Source organism: Oryctolagus cuniculus, chromosome 2 (assembly GCF_051225735.1).
Source record: "Oryctolagus cuniculus isolate XC-2025 breed Fujian yellow rabbit chromosome 2, ASM5122573v1, whole genome shotgun sequence".
Classification (NCBI taxonomy): Eukaryota; Metazoa; Chordata; class Mammalia; order Lagomorpha; family Leporidae; genus Oryctolagus; species Oryctolagus cuniculus.
The window spans coordinates 11,203,824-11,227,911 of record NC_142868.1 but is presented as its reverse complement, the minus strand read 5'-3'; the positions used below and the strand labels follow the sequence as shown (position 1 = coordinate 11,227,911).

The following is a 24,088-nucleotide window of genomic DNA, read 5'->3' as shown; positions in this document are numbered from 1 at the left end:
GAACTGTCAATGTCAGTGCTGGGCTCTGCCAGGTCCTCAACCTGCAGTGTCAACCCTGTGCCCTCTTCCTGTCCCTCAGTGGATTCAATGACTTTGTCATTTACAGTGGCAGTGTTGTTATCTCAAAATTTTCTAATCAGTGTCCACCAAGGACCCCAGAGCTGAGAAAGTACAATGGTGGGAGAATGTGCAGAGTTTAGAAGTAGAAGGTGGCGTGCTCATAGGGATTCAAAAGCCATTCAATTAGCAACATGTGTGTTAATCAATGTGAAGCTCATTTCAGGGAACAGTGGATAGTATGCCCCCAAGCACTTTCCTGCAGGACCTGCCTGGTTCCTAAGGGGAAGGGACATGGCTGGGGGCAGTGTGAGCTCAGCTCCTCAGGTATGTGAGCTGTAACCCCTGTGGGCTTGGGCTGCTGTACAAATAGCAGACCCTGCCCTGCACCACTCCTGAGACAGCTGCAACCTGCACCTCGCCTGGCTTCGGGGATTGCGCTGGATCTGCAGACGCAGGACTGGTAAGAGCCTCGCTCGCGCTCTCTCTCTCTCTCTCTCTCTCTCTCTCTCTCTCCAGAGCTTCATTTCCTGCCCCACTTCCCAGATTGAGGATCCCAGTGTGGTAGGAGGAGGAGGCTGTGGGACATGACTGAGCCGTCAGCTGGTGTATTAGGTCTAACATCCACCCTCCGTGGCTCTGGCCCACTCCCATTCCCTGGAGGTGGCCCAAACTCAGGTGGAAATGGGGACAGGGCCATTTTCTAGGCCTGCTCCCTCTATAAACTAATGTCATTTTTTTTTAAAAAATTGTTTATTTATTTGATAAGTAGAGTTACAGACAGTGAGAGAGACAGAGAGAAGGGTCTTCTATTGGTTCACTCCCCAAATGGTTCAAGGGCGGGAACTGCGCTGATGCGAAGCCAGGAGCCAGGTTCCTTCCTGGTCTCCCATGTGGGCACAGGGACGCAAGCACTTGGACCATCTTCTACTGTTTTCCCAGGCCACAGCAGAGAGCTGGATTGGAAGAGGAGCAGCCGGGACTAGAACCAGAGACATATGGGATGCTGGTGCCACAAGTGGAGGACTAATACATTGCGCCACGGCGCCAGCCCCACAATTCTTTCTTTTTGGGAAAAGATCTCAGCTTACGTGAATCATCTTATCAGTGCTAAATCCCACGTGGTTCATAGTTGTCATCTTTTTGAAGCATTGTCTGAAGGTTAGGCAATAGGTGCAGTGTAGGCGGATCTACAAGAGGTGGCAAGAAAGGACAGGGAGATGCGGTGGCTCCCTGCGGGGCTCTGTTGCTCCACACCACGGGACCAGCACAGTTACTTACCTGGCGGGGCATCACAGTCGGGCTCTTCCTTGGGGCTGTTCCTGTAATCAGCCTGGTTGTAGGGTTCTTGTGTGGATTAAACCAGGTGAGACTGGAACACTAGACCAGTGCTCAGCGTGTCGTCTGTTTCTGATAAAAATGGACTTCTCTTCTTCTGGCCAGTGTGGACTGATTGATGAAATCTGTGCAGTATCTGGTGATCCCGGGAAGGAAGTAGACCCCTTGCTCCACACTGGGAAGAGAGGGGACCTAGCAACGAAAAAAGGTGTGACAGAGTGGCCTGGGAGGAAGCAGGTGCCTTGGTCCAGAATAAGCTGTTCCCCTGTGCAAGCCTGCAGGATGATTTTTAAGGGAAAAAGGGGAGTTGTGGAGGAAAGGGGGGACAATGGTCATGAAGTTCTTAGGAGAACAGTTGAAGTCCAGGACTAGTAAGGGAGGAGTCACCAGCCTGGTAGTTGGTTCTGGTTAGTTACGATGTGAAGTAGGGAAGGGACATGCATTTGTGTATGGATTCTGTTGGCACTGACAGCCTTGCTATGAATTCAGTAACTTTTGTCATGGATCGGTAAAGAACATGTGTATGCTTAGCACGCAGGGCCCAGAACCCAGTCAGGTGCAATTTGTCACCTGCACTCAAACACTGTCTAAAACTCGCCGCTCCCCTCCCTGTTTCTCTTTCCCACTGGGGTCAGACGAGCTCCCCTCTTCATACCTTCCCTGAGCTATTACTCCTCCAAGACAGCTCCACCCCACTCCCACCCCACCAAGTCCCTGTGTCAGCCTCTATGGGGTTCAGCCTCTGGGTCACCTCCTGGCACCTTCAGCACTCTCCCTGCCCCCTTTCCATCTTGGGTCCTGGGTGTCTGTGGAACAATGAGATAGAGACCAAGCGTGGGGCAGCAGGAGGAGTTGGTGATGAATTCATGCAGACCTTGAGTGCCAGGTGCAGGAACTGAGGCTCAGAGAAGGAAATGACTTTTCCTAGAAGAGATTGAGGACACAGATGGGACAGACTCCCTGGTCAGTGCTATTTACAGTTCCCAGGGATCAGTCTCATATTCTTAAACACCCAAGGCGTTCTCATTCACCTCAGTGTGTAGACAACCTAACTAGTGCATGGCATGCAGTAGGTGCTCAGTAAGTGCTTGTTGAGTGAGTGCTGCAGGACGGAGTGGGTGGGAGGAGCAGGAGTGGGTGAGTGAGGGGAGGAGGGACTGAGTGCTCACAAGGCTCAGTGAGTGCCGAGGGCAGGTGAGGACTGGCAGCCTGGGTCACTGCAGCCTCAGCTCAGGTGCACGTGGGAGGGGTTGGGCTGCTTGCCCTGGCATCCCAGAGCCAGAGGATGCTTGTCTCCTTTATGTAGGCAGGACTGTGGCAGGAGGGGAGAGGCCACCCTGTATCACTTGCACTTGTCCCTGACCCTACACAACGGAAACCAGCACCTCTGACCCTGAACCACCGACCCTGCACTCTGTCCTGTGCCTGACCTGCAGCACTAACCTCTGCACCATGGACCCGGCACCCTGACCCTGCACCACTGACCTGCACCACTGACCCTGCACCACTGACCCTGACTTTTGTCCAACAGGTGCCCGCCCAGCTGAGCCATGTGGACCCGCACTCTCACCCTGCTCTCCATCCTCCTGCTGGCTGCTCAGGGGCTCCTGACAGAGGCCCAAAGTGGAGAACAGGATGAAGTGAATTTGGAGGCGGAGCAGGATGGGTGGGTTCCTCTGGAGAAGCCCGTGATAGTGTCCACAAGCCCGCCAACCCAGGTCATTGTCACTGGCAGCTTTGTGAGCAGAGACCAGGCCAAATGCAATGTGACCGTGACCAGGCAGGAGGAAGGAGTCCATCTGCAGGTCCATTGTGTTCGACTGCACCACGAGTTCTCCTGTGTCTTTGCGGGCAACCCCACGGCGTGCCTGCACTGCCTGAACAACGACAAGGTCTACTGGAGACAAATTGGCTGGCGCCTGCGCCGCTTGAACCACATCTGTGAGGACTCCAAGGCCATCTTGAATACCAGGGTGTGTGGTACCAAGTATCCAGAATCCAGTCTCACGCTGCTGAGCTCCACTCTGGCTTCCAAGACGTCTGTGCAGGGACTTAAGCCCACCCCCACGGTGTCAGTCAAGGGGAAGCAGCCATCCCAGGCAGAGCCATCCGAAGACACACATTAAGAGTTCTCCATGGAGGCAATGCAGAGCAAAAGGCCCGCCCCCACCACAAGTCAAAACAACATATGCCACGCCCACCAATCCAAGAATGCATCCCAGAAGGCAAGTCAGCACAAGGGCCAGCAGGAACAGCAGCACCAGACACAGCCAGCCCAGCAGGAGGATGAGCACAGGTTCCAGCAGAAGTTCCAGTAGATGACCCGGGAGTGACGGGCCTCCCGCAGCTTGTTCTGCAGCGTCGCCCTCGGCCCCAGTCTTCCTCCTGGGGGAGAAGAACAGGGGCTTCAGACAGGTGGTGTCTTAGGCTCCTCTGTGTGTGTGTGCAGCTCCCAGGTTCCCATCAGGCAGGGACGTCTGTGCTAGGAGAGTGCAGGGCAGTGTTGGGACAGAGTCTGTGTCCTGCCCTTTGCTGATGCTCACTTCCTGAGGTGTGGTTGGCAGAGGCTGTGACCTGGGCGCCTGGCCCCTGGGCCCCCAGTGCTGTCTCTGAGCTGAAGGAGTCAGCCTGGTGATTTCAGGGAGACACCTGCACTTCCTGCTGAATTCACAAGCATAATAAACTCAAGTGCTGTTTCAAAATACATTCACCCAGTGTTTGTGTCTCTGTGTCTGGTCCCACATGATCTCATCAACCTAAAACAGAATATCAGTGGGTGGAACAGCCAGGGTGGGACCGCCCCACCCATCCTCAGTGGTCCCCTGATGTGACCCGGTCTTGTGCCCCTGTCTTCATAGAGCCGTCCACTGGACTGTGGTGTTTGAATGGTATGCAGTGTGCAGATTCCAGGAGGGGAACCCAGTGTACTGCGGGGTTTGGATATGGTTAAGGTTGCATCGTTTGTATGGGAGAAGCAAGAGTGACCCAGGAGATCTGGCAGCCGAGACCACCAGCCAGAGGACCCCCTGTCCTCACTCAAGTTAGTCCAGCCAAGCCCTGCCATAGGCAGGGCCCCCGACTTGCAGAGCTCCTTCCTGGCAGTAGGAGAGAGGCCTGGGTACACACACCAGCCTGCGAGGAGGCTGTAACGGAAGGAGGAGGGAGCTGCAGGCATTTGCCCTAGAGGCCAAGATGCCCAGGGCTCAGTCACAGTGCCTGGGTCCAACACTGGCTCTGCTCCTTCTCAGTTCCTGCCCATCCAGGCCCTGGTGTGCAGTGGTGGTGACTAAAGGAACTGGGTTCCCCCCACCCACGTGGGAGAAGTTGGTTGAGTTTCCAGCTCCATGTTTGACCCCCATTTGAGGCACAGCAGGTATTTGGGGAGTTAACCTGTGGAAGCAGAGCTCAATCTATTTTTCTCTCCCAATCAATAATTAAAAAAAAAAAAAAACGAGCAAACACATGGGCAGTGCAGGCAGAAAGTGCTGGGAGACTTGGGGCTGAGATGAACAGAAACAGACTGGAGCCGCCCTCCTGAGCATCTCAGGAATGGAATGGGGTAACGGGAACCAAGCTGGCACAGGGCAGCCAAGGGATGTGAGAGTGGCAGAAGCTGGGCGAGGTCAAGAGGGAGGGGTGCAGGGGTGACTGTAGTCGTTCACACACTAGTATAAAATACCTGATGTGTTTTAACTTGGGAATTGGGAGGAGCAGAAGAACTGTTGTCAGTCCCTTGTCACCACACTACCAAGAAGGAAACGTGAGGAAGCAGGGTAGCAACACTGCTGCTTTTGGTGCCTCTGACAGGAGCCAGGAGGATGGGCAGGTGGCGGACAGGGCTACACTGTGCACTCACCAGCCCACCCTGAGCTTTATAGGGGTCAATGAGCAGGGTGACAGCCTCACAGGGACATTTGGGTATCACACCAACTCCATTGACACCAACATCTGTCTCTCACTTGCTATGTACCAGGTACTGTGCTGAGTTCTTCCCAGGACCAGGCATTCACTCCCTCTCTCCCTCCCTCTAAATAAATAGAATTCAAAGTCTCATTGAGAGACAACCTCAAAACCATTTGTATGGAACCTCTGCAGAAACACTGTGTTGTTGAGACTGTGGGCACTTTGATTAATTCAGCATGAAATACAATTTTGTGTTGGGATTCTGCTAGTGATGTACACCCCACAAGACAGAAGGCACAGTCCCTACTAGGTATTAGCACTTCACACGCACAGCAGTGTGTTCTCAGGAGCTGTAACTCAGAGAAGCACCCTCGTGTGCACTGGTGGTGAAAGGACAGGTAACGTATGGTACAGAAATTCTAGAGTAGTATTCAGGTCTTCTGAAAAGGAGATTCTGACATTCATGGCACAGATGACAACTATGAGGATGTTACACACAGTGAAAGAAGCCTTCACAGAGAGTAATATTGTAGCATGCCATCTACATCTGAGACCTAGAGGAAACTGTCAGAGACAGGAAGTTGAGTGCTGGTTGCCAGGGATTTGGGTGAAGTGAAATTTAACATTAGCATTTATACAGTTATACGTTATCATTGTATGAGATTAGAAGTTATGCAGGATGATGGGAGTGATATTTATACAATAATATGCAAAAAGTTGATAGGACTAATCTATCTAAAAAAGGCGATGATGATAAAAATTACATGCCTTTTACTGTAATTTCAAAGAAAGTTTAAAAAATCTTTTCCTCAAATGATGGCAGCATAACTGAATACCCAAAAGAAAACAAGACAACCAACCATTACTTCATTCTGTTCCAAAATTAACCTGAAATTGGACTATATATCTAAACACAACTCTGTAGGTTTTGGGAATCTGACTTTCCTTGCATGGTGGTGTAGCCTGTTTGTTCAAATGCCCTATCACTGAACCTCCCTTTGCCACTCAACTACCCACCCACAGCCAAACCTCCCTTATAGAGAGGTCAGTATTCATGGACAGATGTAATGGGAGAACGTGCCAAGTTCAATGTTGTCCCTTCTTACTTCCCAGTGGAACCGCTATGGGAGTCCACCAGAGTTGACAGATTCTATCAAATCACCATGATCTCATGCTCTGGAATCTTTCATATCCAATAACCAAAACCAGGTACTGGTAGAAGAAACCCATTTGAGTCTATGTCTCCTTGGATCACCCAGTATGTCCCTTCATATGTTACCAATAGGATCAAGAAACACAGCAAAACAAAACAGAGTAATGGTTGAGGGATTCTGGGCTGAGAGGGATACAGAGAACAGGTCTTTCTGAAGTGCAACCTTTTCTGCTCCAGTTTCAACAATGGGAGTCCTCTCTCAGAGTCCAGCTGCATTAATGCTCATGCACTCTGACTGAGACCCAAGCCACAGTGCTAACAACACTGTAGGTCCAGCTTATTTTTCAGTCAAGTTTTTCTTTAATAGTTCAGAGGTCTTTTTTTAATCTTCCAGATATCACACCATGAATCTCAGGGAACAGGTCTCGGCAGCTTGGGTCCTTTCCACTGCTCCTGACAAAGTGGCTTCTCTGAGTGGAGCAGGCTGGGGATCATAGAACCCAGAGACACCTAGTCATTCACAGGAGAAGGTGAAAGGGCAGCCTGTCCCTCAGGAGAGTAACCCGAGGCAGGAGCACTGGCTGGCTGTCTAGCTCATGGACTGCAAGCTTTTACTCAGTCTCTTCACACAGACTTCTCATGGGCTAGATGACTGCTGCCACCTAGTAGAAGCATCAGTATTATTGAGCTGAGTTTTCAGTCAACCAAGCCCAGGCATCCTCAGGGAGGAGTGTTCTAAGGCCTTGGGAAGGGGAAATCTGCTTGATGTCCAAGTCTGTCCTTAGGTCTGAGGGGTCCCAGGCAGATGGGGACACCTGGGTGCAGTGGGGGTCTGGCACTCCTTTCTAAGACCCCAAGTCTCCATTAAGTGCCCGTACCTTCGTCCCTAACAGAGTATAGCAGGAGCCCTGTTCCAATGGGGGCTGCCACAATTCACCACACACTCCACTTAACATGCTTTCAGCAGAACATGTCATTGGGTTTACAGACCCTGGAGGTACGGCTGCCAAAACACCTGTTTGACAGCCTCTGATGCACCTGTTGTGAAGTTGTCCAGACCTGCACACTTTGCACAGAACCTGTCTCAGCTCTACCCAGGCACTGAGCCAATAGTTATCATATTAACTAGTGGCATCGACCCACATAATCCCTGCCACATATTCCTGTTTTTACATGCAGAGTTCAAATTTCATTTGATTACTGAGCCTAAAGGACATTGGGCAAATGACTGAACATTAAAAATCACGATATTTACTGCAAGAAATACTTGACAAATTCTAGGGAGATGCATACAGTGTAAGTATAATTTATTAGGTTTTAGGAGATATATGATAAGCTTTGGGTAGCATGAAATATATATATTGTTAGAGAATCAGCAACTGGAGTGTACAGCCTCCTACAGGTTGGCAATAGACTTGAGTTAGAGAAAAATGTGTCCTTCAAAGGGGTCTTTGATGCTGAATTGCTGCCGTTGTTCTGGGGTCCCCAGATATGCAATGTAGCAAAGGGACACTCAGCAAGGATGTTCCAGGCTCACCTATCTCCTAACTCTTTTATTCAAAGGATGAATTTGACTGTAAAAAAAATGCATAGAAAATGCATGCTGTGAAAAAATTTACACATGGATTCACAACTTTTTAATGACTTATTTATTGATTTGAAAGTCAGAATTATAGAGAGAGCAGGAGAGACAGAGCGAGATCTTCCTTCTGCCAGTTCACTAACTAAATATCCACAATGGCCATGTCTGTCCCAGGCTGAAGCCAGGATCCAAGAGCCTTCTCAGGGTCTCCAAATGGTAGAGGGACCATCCTACTTGGGGTTTTTCAGCTGCTTTCCCAGGCCATTAGCATGAAGCAGCATTGGAAGTGGAACAGCTGGGACTCAAACTGACCCCCATTTGGGATGCTGAGGTCCCACGGGAAAGTCTTTCCCAGAATGTTGCAATGCCTGACTCTCAAACTTTCAAGAACCAAAACAAATTGATCTCTTAATTGCATTCTTTTCCCATGACTTTTGAAGCACTCTTGCATTGCAGGTGATAGCAATGTCCACACCAGCACAGAGGCCATAAAGATCTGCTGTGACCAGGCTGGGAAAGACTTGCAGATGCCCTGTGCTGTGCAGGTGGTGTGCTTATCAGTCAGCTGGAAGGAGATCTCCTCGCTCAAGGGCAAGGAGCCAACTCTGCTCACCCCAGGGCTTGTCTCTGGGGATGAGGTCAGTGCACGATGTCACCATGGAGTCACCAATTCCTCTGGAAGCTACAGCAGGTGTCCTTCATCAGTCTGGGAAGGAAGTAAAACTAATCAGCAGGATCGTAACAGTTAGATAGGAAAACTTGTTCAAATTTTGGATGGTTTAAGTTCTGAGTCTAAGATTAATTATCTCATTGAATTGTGTCAGACGATTGACTTAATATATTTTAAAAATTTAGCTGACATTTGAGAATGGTACTCATATAGGACAAGACGAGTAGTTTAGCACATAAATATGCAGTTGTAAAACCAGGGTATTAGCCAATGCATCACTTCAAAAATATTTTTTTTGGGAGCATTCAAATCCTCTCTTCCAATATTTAGATATAAACAATAAATTATTGCCCACAGCAGTCCCCCACTGTGCTGTAGGGCGTTAGAGCTGAGCCCTCAAGTGCACTGCCATTTTGTGCTCGCTCCTCACCCCTTCCCCACCCCTTCCTCTCTCCATCTTCTCAGTCCCTGGGGACCACTGTTTACTCTCCACTTCTCTTTCAGATCAACTTTTTCAGCTTCCACTGTTAGCGGAGAACATGTGGTATTAATCTTTCTGTGTCTATCTTGTTTCTCTTAATATACCTCCGTTATTTCTATCTACATTGCCACAAATGACAGAATTTGTTATTTATTTTGCCCTGGTCATGCTTCCCTGTATGTCTATGTCTATGTTCCTGTGTCCTCTCCCCATTTATCCACTGCAGGAGACCTGGTCTATGGTGAGCAGCACCCAAGACTTTTTCGTTCACCTCCTTGTGTAGACAACCTAACTAGTGCATGGCATGCAGTAGGTGTTCAGTAAGTGCTTCCTGAGTGAGTGCTGCAGGACTGAATGGGTGAGAGGAGCAGAGTGGGTGAGTGAGGGGACGAAGGACTAAGAGCTAACAAGGCTCAGTGAGTGCAGAGGGCAGGTGAGGACTGGCAGCCTGGGTCACTACAGTCTCAGGTCAGGTGCACTTGGGAGAGGTTGGGCTGCTTGCCCTGGCATCCCAGAGCCAGAGAATGCTTGGTCTCCTCCTATATATTGGCAGGACTTTTGCAGGGTGGAGGGAGGCCACCCTATAACTCTTCACCTCCATTGTTCTGACCCTGCACAATGGAAACCTGCACCTTGACCGTGCACTACTGACCCCCATCCAAACCCTGCACACTCACTCTGCACGACTGACCCAGTACTATTGACCCTGAACCCTGACCCTGTACCTGGACCCTGCACCACTGACACTGCACCCCTGACCCTGCACCACTGACCATGTACCCTGATCCTGACCCTGACCCAGACCCCTGTAACCCTCACATGTACATGACCCTGAGCCACTAACGTCTGCACCACTGACCCTGAACCCTGAACCCTGCACCACTGACCTGACACTGACCCTGCCTTTTGTCCACAGGTGCCCGCCCAGCTGAGCCATGTGGACCCGCACTCTCACCCTGCTCTCTGTCCTCCTGCTGGCGGCTCAGGGGCTCCTGACAGAGGCCCAAAGTGGAGAACAGGATGAAATGAATTTGGAGGCGGAGCAGGATGGGTGGGTTCCTCTGGAGAAGCCCGTGATAGTGTCCACAAGCCCACCAACCCAGGTCATTGTCACTGGCAGCTTTGTCAGCAGAGACCAGGCCAAATGCAATGTGACCGTGACCAGGCAGGAGGAAGGAGTCCAACTGCAGGTCCATGGTGTTCGACTGCACCACGACTTCTCCTGTGTCTTTGCGGGCAACCCCGCGGCGTGCCTGCACTGCCTGAACAACGACAAGGTCTACTGGAGACAAATTGGCTGGCGCCTGCGCCATTTGAACCACATCTGTGAGGACTCCAAGGCCATCTTGAATACCAGGGTGTGTGGTACCAAGTATCCAGAGTCCAGTCTCACGCTGCTGAGCTCCACTTTGGCTTCCAAGACGTCTGTGCAGGGACTTAAGCCCACCCCCACGGTGTCAGTCAAGGAGAAGAAGCCATCCCAGACAGAGCCATCCAAAGACACACATTAAGAGTTCTCCATGGAGGCAATGCAGAGCAAAAGGCCCGCCCCACCACAAGTCAAAACAAGATGAGCCACGCCCACCAATCCAAGTAAGCATCCCAGAAGACAAGTCAGCACGAGGGCCAGCAGGAACAGCAGCACCAGACACAGCCACCCCAACAGGAGGATGAGCACTGGTTCCAGCAGAAGTTCCAGTAGATGACCCGGGAGGGACGGGCCTCCCGCAGCTTGTGCTGCAGCGTCACCCTCGGCCCCAGTCTTCCTCCTGGGGGAGAAGAGCAGGGGCTTCAGGCAGGTGGTGTCTTAGGCTCCTCTGTGTGTGTGCAGCTCCCAGGTTCCCATCAGGCAGGGACGTCTGTGCTAGGAGAGTGCAGGGTAGTGTTGGGACAGAGTCTGTGTCCTGCCCTTTGCTGATGCTCACTTCCTGAGGTGTGGTTGGCAGAGGCTGTGACCTGGGCCCTGGTCCCTGGGCCCCCCGTGCTGTCTCTGAGCTGAAGGAGTCAGCCTGGTGATTTCAGGGAGACACCTGCACTTCCTGCTGAATTCACAAGCATAATAAACTCAGGTGCTGTTTCAAAATACGTTCACCCAGTGTTTGTGTCTCTGTGTCTGGTCCCACATGATCTCATCAACCTAAAACAGAATATCAGTGGGTGGAACAGCCAGGGTGGGACCTCCCCACCCATCCTCAGTGGTCCCCTGATATGACCGGTTTGTGCCCCTGTCTTCATAGATTGGTCCACTGGACTGTGGTGTTTGAATGGTATGCAGTGTGGTGATTCCAGGAGGAGAACCTAGTGTACTGCGGGGTTTGGATATGGTTAAGGTTGCATCGTTTGTATGGGAGAAGCAAGAGTGACCCAGGAAATCTGGCAGCCGAGACCACCACCTAGAGGACACCCTGTCCTCACTCAAGTTAGTCCAGCCAAGCCCTGCCATAGGCAGGGCCCCCGACTTGCAGAGCTCCTTCCTGGGCAGTAGGAGAGATGCCTGGGTACACACAGCAGCCTGAGAGGAGGCTGTAATGGAAGGAGGAGGGAGCTGCAGGCATTTGTCCTAGAGGCCAAGATGCCCAGGGCTCAGTCACATCGCCTGGGTCCAACACTGGCTCTGCTCCTTTCTCAGTTCCTGCCCATCCAGTCCCTGGTGTGCAGTGGTGGTGACTAAAGGAACTGGGTTCCCCACCCCCATGTGGAGAAGTTGGTTGAGTTTCCAGCTCCATGTTTGAACCCCATTTGCTGTACGGCAGGTATTTGGGGAGTTAACCTGTGGAAGCAGAGCTCAATCTATTTCTCTCTCCCAATCAATAATTAAAAAAAAAAAAACCTGAGCAAACACATGGGCAGTGCAGGCAGAAAGTGCTGGGAAATTAGGGCTGAGATGAACAGAAACAAACTGGAGCCGCCCTCCTGAGCATCTCAGGAATGGAATGGGGTAATGGGAACCAAGCTGGCACAGGGCAGCAAAGGGATGTGAGAGTGGCAGAAGCTGGGCGAGGTCAAGAGGGAGGCGTGAAGGGGTGACTGTAGTCATTCACACACTAGTATAATAGATCTAATGTGAAGAGTTGGGAGGAGCAGAAGAACTGTTGTCAGTCCCTTGTCACCACACCACCAAGAAGGAAACGTGAGGAAGCAGGGTAGTAACTGCTGCTTTTGGTGCCTCTGATAGGAGCCAGGAGGATGGGCAGGTGGGGGACAGGGCTACACTGTGTACTCACCAGCCCACCCTGAGGTTTGCTGAGGTCAATGCACAGGGTGACAACCTCACAGGGACATTTGGAATTTAACACCAACTCCACTAACACCAACATCTGTCTCTCACTTGCTATGTACCAGGTACTGTGCTGAGTTCTTCCCAGGGACCAGGCATTCACTCCCTCTCTCTTTCCCTCTAAAGAAATAGAATTCAAAATCTCATTGAGAGACAACCTCAAAACCATTTGTATGGAAGCTCTGAAAAAAACACTGTTTTGTTGAGACACTGGGTACTTTGATTAATTCAACATGCACTACAATTTTGTGTTGGGATTCTGCTAGTGATGTACACCGCACAAGACAGAAGGCACAGTCCCTACTAGGTATTAGCACTTCACACGCACAGCAGTGTGTTCTCAGGAGCTGTAACTCAGAGAAGCACCCTGGTGTGCACTGGTGGTGAAAGGACAGGTAACACATGGTACAGAAATTCTAGAGTACTATTCAGGTCTTTAGAGAATGTAGATTCTGACATCCATGGCACAGAGAGCAACTAAGAGGATGTTACACACAATGAAAGAAGCCTTCACAGAGAGTAATATTGTACCATGCCATCTACATCTAAGACCTAGAGGAAACTGTTAGAGACAGGAAGTTGAATGCTGGTTGCCAGGGACTTGGGTGAAGTGAAATTTAACATTAGCATTTATACAGTTATACGTTCATCATTGTATGATATTAGAAGTTATGCAGGATGATGGGAGTGATATTTATACAATAATATGCAAAATTTTGATAGGACTAATCTATCTAAAAAAGGCGATGATGATAAAAATTACATGCCTTTTACTACAATTTCAAAGAAAGTTTAAAAAATCTTTTCCTCAAATGATGGCAGCATAATTGAATACCAAAAATAAAACAAGACAACCAACCATTACTTCATTCTGTTCCAAAATTAACCTGAAATTGGACTATATATCTAAACACAACTCTGTAGGTTTTGGGAATCTGACTTTCCTTGCATGGTGGTGTAGCCTGTTTGTTCAAATGCCCTATCACTGAATCTCTCTTTGCCACTCAACTACCCACCCACAGCAAACCTCCCTTATAGAGAGGTCAGTATTCATGGACAGATGTAATGGGAGAACGTGCCAAGTTCAATGTTGTCCCCTCTTACTTCCTAGTGGAACCGCTGTGGGAGTCCCCCAGAGTTGACAGATTCTATCAAATCATCATGATCTCATGCTCTGGAATCTTCCATATCCAATAATCAAAACCAGGTACTGGTAGAAGAAACCCATTTGAGTCTATGTCTCCTTGGATCACCCAGGATGTCCCTTCATATGTTACCAATAGGATCAAGAAACACAACACAACACAACAAAACAGAGCAATGGTTGAGGGATTCTGGGCTGAGAGGGATACAGAGAGCAGGTCTTTCTGAAATGCAACCTTTTCTGTTCCAGTTTCAACAATGGGAGTCCTCTCTCAGAGTCCAGCTGCATTAATGCTCATGCACTCTGACTGAGACCCAAGCCACAGTGCTAACAACACCATAGGTCAGCTTATTTTTCAGTCAAGTTTTTCTTTAGTAATCCAGAGGTCTTTTTTAATCTTCCAGATATCACACCATGAATCTCAGGGAACAGGTCTCGGCAGCTTGGGTCCTTTCCACTGCTCCTGACAAAGTGGCTTCTCTGAGTGGAGCAGGCTGGGGCTCATAGAAGCTGGTACCTTGCTCTCTGCTTCCTTCTCTTTCTGATCGTTTTCCTTCAACATTTCAGGAAGCTAGCTCAGTTCTTGGAGTGCTCAATATGCTCAAAAGCCACATTAATTCTCTTGTTCAGAATCTTGTCCTTGACTGTTTCTTTACAACGATGCCTGCAGCAAGCTGGGTATCACTGTAGACTCTTCAGGTTCACCCCTGCATTCACCATGGGAACATGTACATGGCATTGCAGTGCACAGAGTCCCTGCTCCCCAGCTATCTGGAATATCACGTTCCTTGTAGATCATGTGTATGTGGCCTGGGACACAGCACCATATTCTCTAAAAGGCCGGGAGAACGTGGATCTGGTGTCCCTCCTGCTTCCCTTGGTGTTGGCCATCTTGGTGAATTACTGTGAGATGGTCGTCACAGCCAATAGGGCAGTCAAGTCATGAAAAGTCCACTCCACTGCTGGGGGATGCCACCTACCTGGGAATGACAAGGGGCTTGAAGTGGCCCCTGAGTGTCCTGGCTGTGAGCCACCATAGGGGCCCTTTTTAAGTGCACAGTATACCATCATCTAACTCTGAGTGAACCAGGTAGTCAAAACTATGGTGGAGCAGGTTCTCAATGCACCTGTAATATGGCCAGATTCTGCCACATCACAGAGAGCAACTCCATTATGACACTGAGTCAAGTACCCTACAGGACTCAGTGCCACCAGATGGCAACCCAAGAACAACATGTATTTGGCAGGGAGGGTGAGGCCTACCCCTTCAGCCAAACACAGACCTATCAGCTGAAAAGAGGGGCACAGTCATGTTAGGCCGTTACAATCGCCACAACACATAGCTGGATGCCCTATTAGGCATCCATATGTTATTGGCAGAAATGCTCTTACCCAGTCCCACAATGGACTGAAGGAAAAATGATAATCTCCAGGACTATGCAGGCCCAATCATCTTCATTGTCCCATTCAATCTTCTGGTGGTATCACTATTCCCATGGGCATCCACATAAGGTACAAAGAAAGGCTTGACAGGCTGCAGTAGTGATGGACAGCCATGGCTTGCAGCCCCACTGTAGAGTGTCCCCAACACAGCAGTCATCTCCCAGTGACACCTAGTCATTCACAAGAGAAGGTGAAAGGGGCAGCCTATCCCTCAGGAGTGTGACCCAAGGCAGGAGCACTGGCTGTCTGTCTAGCTCATGGATTGTAAGCTGTAAGAATTTTTTTTTTTTTTTGACAGGCAGAGTGGGCAGTGAGAGAGAGAGAGAGAGAGAGAGAGGTGTCTTCCTTTGCCGTTGGTTCATTCTCCAATGGCCGTCTTGGCCAGCGCACTGTGGCCTGCGCACTGCGCTGATCCGAAGGTAGGAGCCAAGTACTTATCCTGGTCTCCCATGGGGTGCAGGGCACAAGCACTTGGACCATCCTCCACTGCTCTCCCTGGCCACAGCAGAGAGCTGGCCTGGAAGAGGGGCAACCTGGACAGAATCTGGCGCCCCGACTGGGACTAGAACCCGCTGTGCCGGCGCCTCAAGGCAGAGGATTAGCCTAGTGAGCCGCAGCACAGGCCAACTGTAAGCTTTTATTCAGTCACTTCACACAAACTTTTCATGGGCTAGGTCACTGCTGCCACCTAGTGGATGCATCAGTATTTATTGGGCTGAGTTTTCAGTCAGCCAAGCCCAAGCACCCTCAGGGAGGAGTGTTCTAAGGCCATGGCATGGGAAATCTGCTTGATGTCCAAGTCTGTCCTTAGGTCTGAGGGGTCTCAGGCAGAATGGGGAGTCCTGGGTGCAGTGGGGTCTGGCACTCCTTTCTAAGACCCAGGTCTGCACAAGTGCCAGTAGCTTCATCCCTAACAGAGTGTAGCAGGGAGCCCTGTTCCAATGGGGGCTGCCACACTTCACCACACACTCCACTCGACATGCTTTTCGGCAGCACATGTCCTTGGGTTTACAGACCCTAGAGGAACGGCTGCCAAAACACCTGGTTGACAGCCTCTGATGTACCTGTTGTGAAGTTGTCCAGACCTGCACACTTTGCACAGAGCCTGTCTCAGCTCTCTCCAGGCACTGTGTCAATAGTTATCATGTTAGCTAGTGTCATTGACCCACATGATCCCTGCAACACATTTCTTTTCTTTTATGGAGAGTTCAAATTTCATTTGATTACTGAGCCAGAAGTACATAAGGCCAATTACTGAACATTTAACAATCACGATACTTACTGCAAGAAATACTTGACAAATTCTAGGGAGATGCATACATTGTAAGTATAATTTATTAGGTTTTAGAGATACATGATAAGCTTTGGGTAACATGAAATATATATATTGTTAGAGGATCAGCAACAGGAGTGCCCAGCCTCCTGCAGGATCACAATAGACTTGAGTTAGAGAAAATGCGTCCTTCAAAGGGGTCTTTGATGCCTAATAACTGCCATCCTTTTGGGGCACCCAGATCTGCAATATTAGCAAAGGGACACTCAGCAAGGGATGTTCCAGGCTCACCTATCTCCTAGCTCTTTTTTTTTTTTTTACAAGGCCAAGTGGTGTCAAGTTTTTATTGGTTACATCAAAAAAAGATATTGCACAATTTCAAACCTTTATTTGGATTGAACATTGGAGAAACTCATTTTATAATGTTTCAAAGAATTGAAGAATCTTAGATTTTTTTTAACTTTTATTTAATGAATGTAAATTTCCAAAGTACAGCTTATGGATTTCAATGGCTTTCTCCCCATAACGTCCCTCCCACCCGCAACCCTCCCCTTTCCCACTCCCTCTCCCCTTCCATTCACATCAAGATTCATTTTCGATTATCTTAATATACAGAAGATCAGCTTAGTATACATTAAGTAAGGATTTCAACACTTTGCTCCCACACAGAAACATAAAGTGAAAAATAATAGATGATTTTTTTAAATGATGATGAAATCAGATCAGACCTATTGTCATGTTTAATCCCAATGAGAGTCAAGTTGGGAATTGATAATTTCTTTTTTTTTTTTTTTTACAGAAGATCAGTTTAGTATGCATTAAGTAAAGATTTCAACAGTTTGCACCCCCATAGAAACACAAAGTGAAATATACTGTCTGAGTACTCGTTATAGCATTAAATCTCAATGTACAGCACATTAAGGACAGAGATCCTACATGAGGAGTAAGTGCACAGTGACTCCTGTTGTTGACTTTACAAATTGACACTCCTGTCTATGGCATCAGTAATCTCCCTATGCTCCAGTCATGAGTTTCCAAGGCTATGGAAGCCCTCTGAGTTCTCCGACTCTTATCTTGTTTAGACAAGGTCATAGTCAAAGTGGAGGTTCTCTCCTCCCTTCAGTGAAAGGTACCTCCTTCTTTGAAGACCTGTTCTTTCCACTGGGATCTCACTCACAGAGATCTTTTTGCCAGAGTGTCTTGGCTTTCCATGCCTGAAATACTCTCATGGGCTTTTCAGCCAGATCCGAATGGCTTTAGGGCTGATTCTGAGGCCAGAGTGCTATTTAGGACATCTGCCATTCTATGAGTCTGCTGAGTATCTCGCTTCCCATGTTGGATCACTCTCCCCTTTATTTATTCTACCGGTTAGTGTTAGCAGGTACTAGACTTGTTTATGTGCTCCCTTTGACTCTTAGTCCTTTCATTATGATCAATTGTGAACTGAAATTGATCACTTGGACTAGTGAGATGGCATTGGTACATGCCACCCTGATGGGATTGAATTGGAATCCCCTGGTATGTTTCTAACTCTACCATTTGGGGCAAGTCAGCTTGAGCATGTCCCAAATTATACATCTCTTCCCTCTCTTATTCCCACTCTTATGTTTAACAGGGATCACATTTCAGTTAATTTTCAACACTTAAGAATAACTGTGTGATAATTACAGAATTAAACCAGTCATATTAAGTAGAACAGACAAAAAAACTACTAAGAGGGATAATGTATTAAGTTGTTCATTAACAGTCAGGGCTATGCTGATCAAGTCACCATTTCTCATAGTGTCCATTTCACTTCAGGAGGTTTCCTTTTTGGTGTTCAGTTCTCCTAGCTCTTTTATTCGAAGTATGAATTGGACTGATTGTAAAAAATTCATAGAAAATGCATGCTATGAAAAATATACACATGGATTATAAAAATTTTTAAAGACATTTATTGCTTTGAAAATCAAAATTATAGAGAGAGCAGGAGAGACAGAGAGAGATCTTCCTTCTGCCAGTTCACTTGCTAACTGTCTATAATGGCCATGTTTGGCCCACTCTGAAGCCAGGAGCCAGGAGCCTTCTCAGGGTCTCCAAATGGGTGGAGGGACCCTCATACTTGGGCCTTTTCTGATGCTTCCCCAGGCCATTAGCAGGGAGCAGCATTGGAATCAAACTGGCCCCCATGTGGGATACTGATGTCCCAGGGGGAAGTCTTTCCCAGGACAACACAATCCCAGACCCTCAAACTTTCATGAACCAAAACAAATTTATCTCTTAATTGCGTTCTTTTCCCATGATTTTGAAGCACTCTTGTATTGCAGGTGATAGCAATGGCCACATCAGCACAGAGGCCATAAAGATCTGCTGTGACCAGGCTGGGAAAGACTTGCAGATGCCCTGTGCTGTGCAGGTGGTGTGCTTATCAGTCAGCTGGAAGGAGATCTCCCGACCAAGGGCAAGGAGCCAACTCTGCTCACCCCAGGGCTTGTCTCTGGGGATGAGGTCAGTGCACGATGTCACCATGGAGTCACCAATTCCTCTGGAAACTACAGCAGGTGTCCTTCATCAGTCTGGGAAGGAAGTAAAACCAACTCATCTGGCTCCTAACTGCTGGATAGGAACACTTGTTCAAGTTCAGGATGGTTTAAGTTCTGAGTCTAAGATTAATTAGTCATTGAATTCTTCAGATGATTGAGTTAATATATTTGAGAATTTTAACTGACACTTGAGAATGGTACTTATATTGGGTAAGCTGAGTAGTTTGACATAGATATAATATGCAGTTGTAAAACCAGGGTATTAGCAAATGCAACACTTCAAAAATATTTTCTTTTTGGGGGAGCATTCAAATCCTCTCTTCTAATATTTAGAAATGGACAATAAATTATTGTCCACAGCAGTCCCCCCACTGTGCTGCAGGGCATTAGAGCTGATCCCTCAAGTGTGCTGCCATTTTGTGCTCACTCCTCACCTCTTTCCCACCCCTTCCTCTCTCTATCTTCTCAGTCCCTGGGGACCACTGTTTACTCTCCACTTCTCTTTCAGATCAACTGTTTCAGCTTCCACTGTTAGGGGAGAAAGTGTGGTATTAATCTTTCTGTGTCTGTCTTGTTTCTCTTAATATACTGTCCTTTAATTCCACCCACATTCCACCAATGACAGTTTCTCATTATTTATGTTTGCCCTCGTCATGCTTCCCTGTATGTCTATGTCTATGTCCCTGTGAACACATCAGATTTCCTCTCCCCGTTCATCCACTGAAGGACACCTGGTCTATGCTGAGCAGTGAGTGCTGCACTCACATCTCTTCCCCAGCTCACGTCCGGTGCTGTGCACACACACCCAGGGGTGGGGTTGCTGGATCTGGGGTAGATCTGTCTTCAGGGTCTGAACAGCCCCCATGCTGCTCTCCATAGTGGCCATGCTAGTTTACATTTCCACCAGCAGTGTGTGAAGTCCTCCTTCCACTGCAACCCTGCCACAGCTGTGGCTCTGGGTCTTTCTGATAATCATTATTCTGACTGGGGTGGGATGAGATCTTTCTGTGGCTTTGACTCACGTTTCCCTTATGATGGTGATGGTGAGCTATTCCTTATATACTTGGAGGCCATGTCCATGCCTTCTTTTGAGAAATCTGCCAGACATCGGTCAGATGATTGCTTCAGAGAGAACCTGAAAGACGTTTTAGTCCCTGTGAAGGTAAAGAGGGGGGCCTGCTTCCCAGCAAAGCTGAGCCCTATTGGCTGGACTCAGATCCTCCGTTCCTCCCAGTGTCACACCCAGAGACCCGCATGAACTGTCAATGTCAGTGCTGGGCTCTGCCAGGTCCTCAACCTGCTGAGTCCACCCTGTGCCCTCTTCCAGTCCCTCAGTGGAATTCCTGTGCCTTTGTCATTTTCACTGTCAGCACTGTTTTCTGAAAATTTTCTAATCAGTGCTCCCAAAGGACCCCAGAGCTGAGAAAGGGCAGTGGTGGGAGAATGTGCAGGGCTTAGGAGTAGAAGGAGGAGTGCTAGTAGGGATTTTAAAGCCATTCAATTAGCAACATGTGTGTTGAATCCGTGTGACGTTCATTTCAGGTAACAGTGGATAATGTTCCACACAGCACTTTACCTAAAGGACCTGGCTGGCTGGGAAGGAGAAGGGACATGGCCCGGGGGCAGTGTGAGCTCAGCTCCTCAGGTATGTGAGCTGTAACCCCTGTGGGCTTGGGCTCCTGTACAAATAGCAGACCCTGCCCTGCACCTCCCCTGAGACAGCTGCAACCTGCACCTCGCCTGGCTTCGGGGATTGCGCTGGATCTGCAGACGCAGGACTGGTAGGAGCCTCGCTCTCTCTCTCTCTCTCCAGAGCTTCATTTCCTGCCCCACTTCCCAGGCTCTGAGGGGCCCCAGTGTGGTAGGAGGAGGCCGTGGGACATGAGTGAGCCATCAGCTGGTGTATTAGTTTTTCTGTCCCACCCTCCGTGGCTCTGGTCCACTCCCAATCCCTGGAGTTGCTGCAACACCTAGGTGGGATTGTGGACAGGGCCATTTTCATGGCCTGCCCCATTTTCAAACAAACTACTTTCTTTCTGGGTAAGTTCACAGCCATTGTGAATCATCTTATCCTCAGTGCTAATTCCAACCTGCTTCGATGTTGTTATCTTTTTGCCAGTATTTTCTGGTGGTGCAGAACAGGGGTGATCTAGAAGAGGTGGCAGAAAGAGACAAGGCACTGGGGTCTTTCCCAGCAGGGCTCTGTTCCTCCACACAACAGGACCAGCACACTTACTTACCTGGCGGGGCGTCACGATCGGGCTCTTCTTTGGGGCTGTTCCTGTAATCAGTCTGGTTGTAGGGTTCTTGTGTGGTTTACACAAGGTGAGACTGGAACGCTGGACCAGTGCTCAGCGTGTAGTCAGTGTTGCATAGAATTGGACTTTTCTTCTGCCCAGTGTGGCTTGATAGTTCACCTGGTGAACTTGGTGCATTAACTGCTGTGCCCGTATGGAGTCAGGCCCCCTGCTCCACACTGTACAGTGACTAGGGCAGAGAGGAGACTGAGCAGTGAGATAAGGTGTTTACACAGTGGGCCGGGGGAAGCAGGTGCCTTGGTCCAGAATGAAATGTACCCCCTGTGCAAGCCTGCAGGATGATTTTTAAGGGAGAAAGGGCAGTTGTGGGAGGACGGGGGGACAATGGGTCCTGAAGTTCTTAGGAGAACAGTTAAGTCCAGGACTAGTAAGGGAGGAGGCACCAGCCTGGTAGTTGGTTCTGGTTAGTTACGATGTGAAGAGGGAAGGGAAATGCATTTGCACATCGTTTCTGTTGGCACTGACAGCCTTGATATTCATTCAGTAATTTTTGTCAAGGGTCAGTAACAACATTTGTATGCTCAGCACTCAGGTCCAGAACTCAATCAGGTCCGTTTCTAGTCACCTGCACTCTAAACACTGTCTGAAAATCGCCGCTCCCCTTCCTGTTTCTCTTCCCCACTGTGGTTAGAAGATCTCCCCTCTTCATGCCTTTCCTGAGCTCTCACTCCTCCCAAACAGCTCTAACGTGACCCCCACCCCACCCAGCCCCTGAGTCAGGCTCCAAGGAGTTCAATGTCTGGGACACCTCCTGGCACCTTCAGGACTGTCCCTGCCCTCTTTCCATCTTGGGTCCTGGGTGTCTGTGAAACAATCAGATACAGACCATGCACAGGGCAGCAGGAGGAGTTGGTGATGAATTCATGCACACCTTGAGTGCCAGGTGCAGGAACTGGGGCACAGAGGAGGAAATGACATTTCCTAGAAGAGATTAGGACACAGATGGGATAGAATCCCTGGTCAGTGCTATTTACAGTTCCCAGGGATCAGTCTCATATTCTTAAAGACCCAAGGCTTTCTCATTCACCTCAGTGTGTGGACAACCTAACTAGTGCACGGCATGCAGTAGGTGCTCAGTAAGTGCTTGCTGAGTGAGTGCTGCAGGACGGAGTGGGTGGGAGGAGCAGGAGTGGGTGAGTGAGCGCACGAGGGACTGAGAGCTAACAAGGCTCAGTGAGTGCCGAGGGCAGGTGGGGACTGGCAGCCTGGGTCACTGCAGTCTCAGGGCAGGTGCACGTGGGAGAGGTTGGGCTGCTTGCCCTGGCATCCCAGAGCCAGAGGATGTTTGGTCTCCTCCTAAATCAGGCAAGACTAAGACAGGGAGGAGGGAGGCCACCCTGTATCTCTTCACTTCCACTTGTTATTTCCCTGCTTAATGGAAACCTGCATCTTTGACCCTGCACCACACAACCTACACCCTGACCCTGCACTACTGACCCAGTACTATTGACCCTGGAACCTGACCCTATACCTCGACATTGTACCATTGACCCTTCACCCTGAACCTGCACACTGACCCTGCAAACTTAACCTGCACCCTGACCACTGCACCACTGACCCTGCACACTGACCCTTCACCCTGACCCTGCACACTTAACCTGCACCCTGACCCCTGCACAGCTGACCCTGCACACTGACCCTTCACCCTGACCCTGCACACTTAACCTGCAACCTGACCCCTGCACAACTGACCCTGCCTTTTGTCCATAGGTCCCCGCCCAGCTGAGCCATGTGGACCCGCACTCTCACCCTGCTCTCCGTCCTCTTGCTGGCTGCTCAGGGGCTCCTGACAGAGGCCCAAAGTGGAGAACAGGATGACGTGAATTTGGAGGCGGAGCAGGATGGGTGGGTTCCTCTGGAGAAGCCCGTGATAGTGTCCACAAGCCCGCCAACCCAGGTCATTGTCACTGGCAGCTTTGTCAGCAGAGACCAGGCCAAATGCAATGTGACCGTGACCAGGCAGGAGGAAGGAGTCCATCTGCAGGTCCATTGTGTTCGACTGCACCACGAGTTCTCCTGTGTCTTTGCGGGCAACCCCACGGCGTGCCTGCACTGCTTGAACAACGACAAGGTCTACTGGAGACAAATTGGCTGGCGCCTGCGCCATTTGAACCGCATCTGTGAGGACTCCAAGGCCATCTTGAATACCAGGGTGTGTGGTACCAAGTATCCAGAATCCAGTCTCACGCTGGTGAGCTCCACTCTGGCTTCCAAGACATCTGTGCAGGGACTTAAGCCCACCCCCACGGTGTCAGTCAAGGGGAAGCAGCCATCCCAGACAGAGCCATCCAAAGACACACATTAAGAGTTCTCCATGGAGGCATGGCAGAGCAAAAGGCCCACCCCCACCACAAGTCAAAACAAGATGAGCCACGCCCACCAATCCAAGACTGCATCCCAGAAGACAAGTCAGCACGAGGGCCAGCAGGAACAGCAGCACCAGACACAGCCAGCCCAGCAGGAGGACGAGCACAGGTTCCAGCAGAAGTTCCAGTAGATGACCCGGGAGTGACGGGGCCTCCCGCAGATTGTTCTGCAGCGTCGCCCTCGGCCCCAGTCTTCCTCCTGGGTGAGAAGAGCAGGGGCTTCAGGCAGGTGGTGTCTTAGGCTCCTCTGTGTGTGTGTGCAGCTCCCAGGTTCCCATCAGGCAGGGACGTCTGTGCTAGGAGAGTGCAGGGCGGTGTTGGGACAGAGTCTGTGTCCCGCCCTTTGCTAATGCTCACTTCCTGAGGTGTGGTTGGCAGAGGCTGTGACCTGGCGCCTGCCCCTGGGCCCCCAGTGCTGTCTCTGAGCTGAAGGAGTCAGCCTGGTGATTTCAGGGAGACACCTGCACATCCTGCTGAATTCACAAGCATAATAAACTCAGGTGCTGTTTCAAAATACATTCAACCAGTGTTTGTGTGTCTGTGTCTGGTCCCACATGATCT

General features: G+C 49.6%; 2 protein-coding genes and 1 long non-coding RNA gene across 3 annotated transcripts; all 3 read left to right on the top strand.

Annotated features, from left to right (window-relative positions):
- Positions 1-450: 450 nt before the first annotated feature.
- Positions 451-4,104, top strand: LOC149127688 (uncharacterized). Its single transcript, XR_016229574.1, has 2 exons — positions 451-520; positions 2,927-4,104. It is a non-coding gene; the product is annotated as an uncharacterized LOC149127688 (long non-coding RNA).
- Positions 4,105-10,119: 6,015 nt separating this feature from the next.
- LOC149127687 (fibroblast growth factor-binding protein 1-like) lies at positions 10,120-10,695 on the top strand. Its single transcript, XM_089326851.1, has one exon. The coding sequence runs from the start codon at positions 10,120-10,122 to the stop codon at positions 10,693-10,695; it is 576 nt and encodes a 191-aa protein (XP_089182977.1).
- A 12,195-nt stretch (positions 10,696-22,890) lies between these two features.
- On the top strand, positions 22,891-23,466 carry LOC149127686 (fibroblast growth factor-binding protein 1-like). The gene has a single exon (XM_089326850.1). The coding sequence runs from the start codon at positions 22,891-22,893 to the stop codon at positions 23,464-23,466; it is 576 nt and encodes a 191-aa protein (XP_089182976.1).
- Positions 23,467-24,088: the final 622 nt, after the last annotated feature.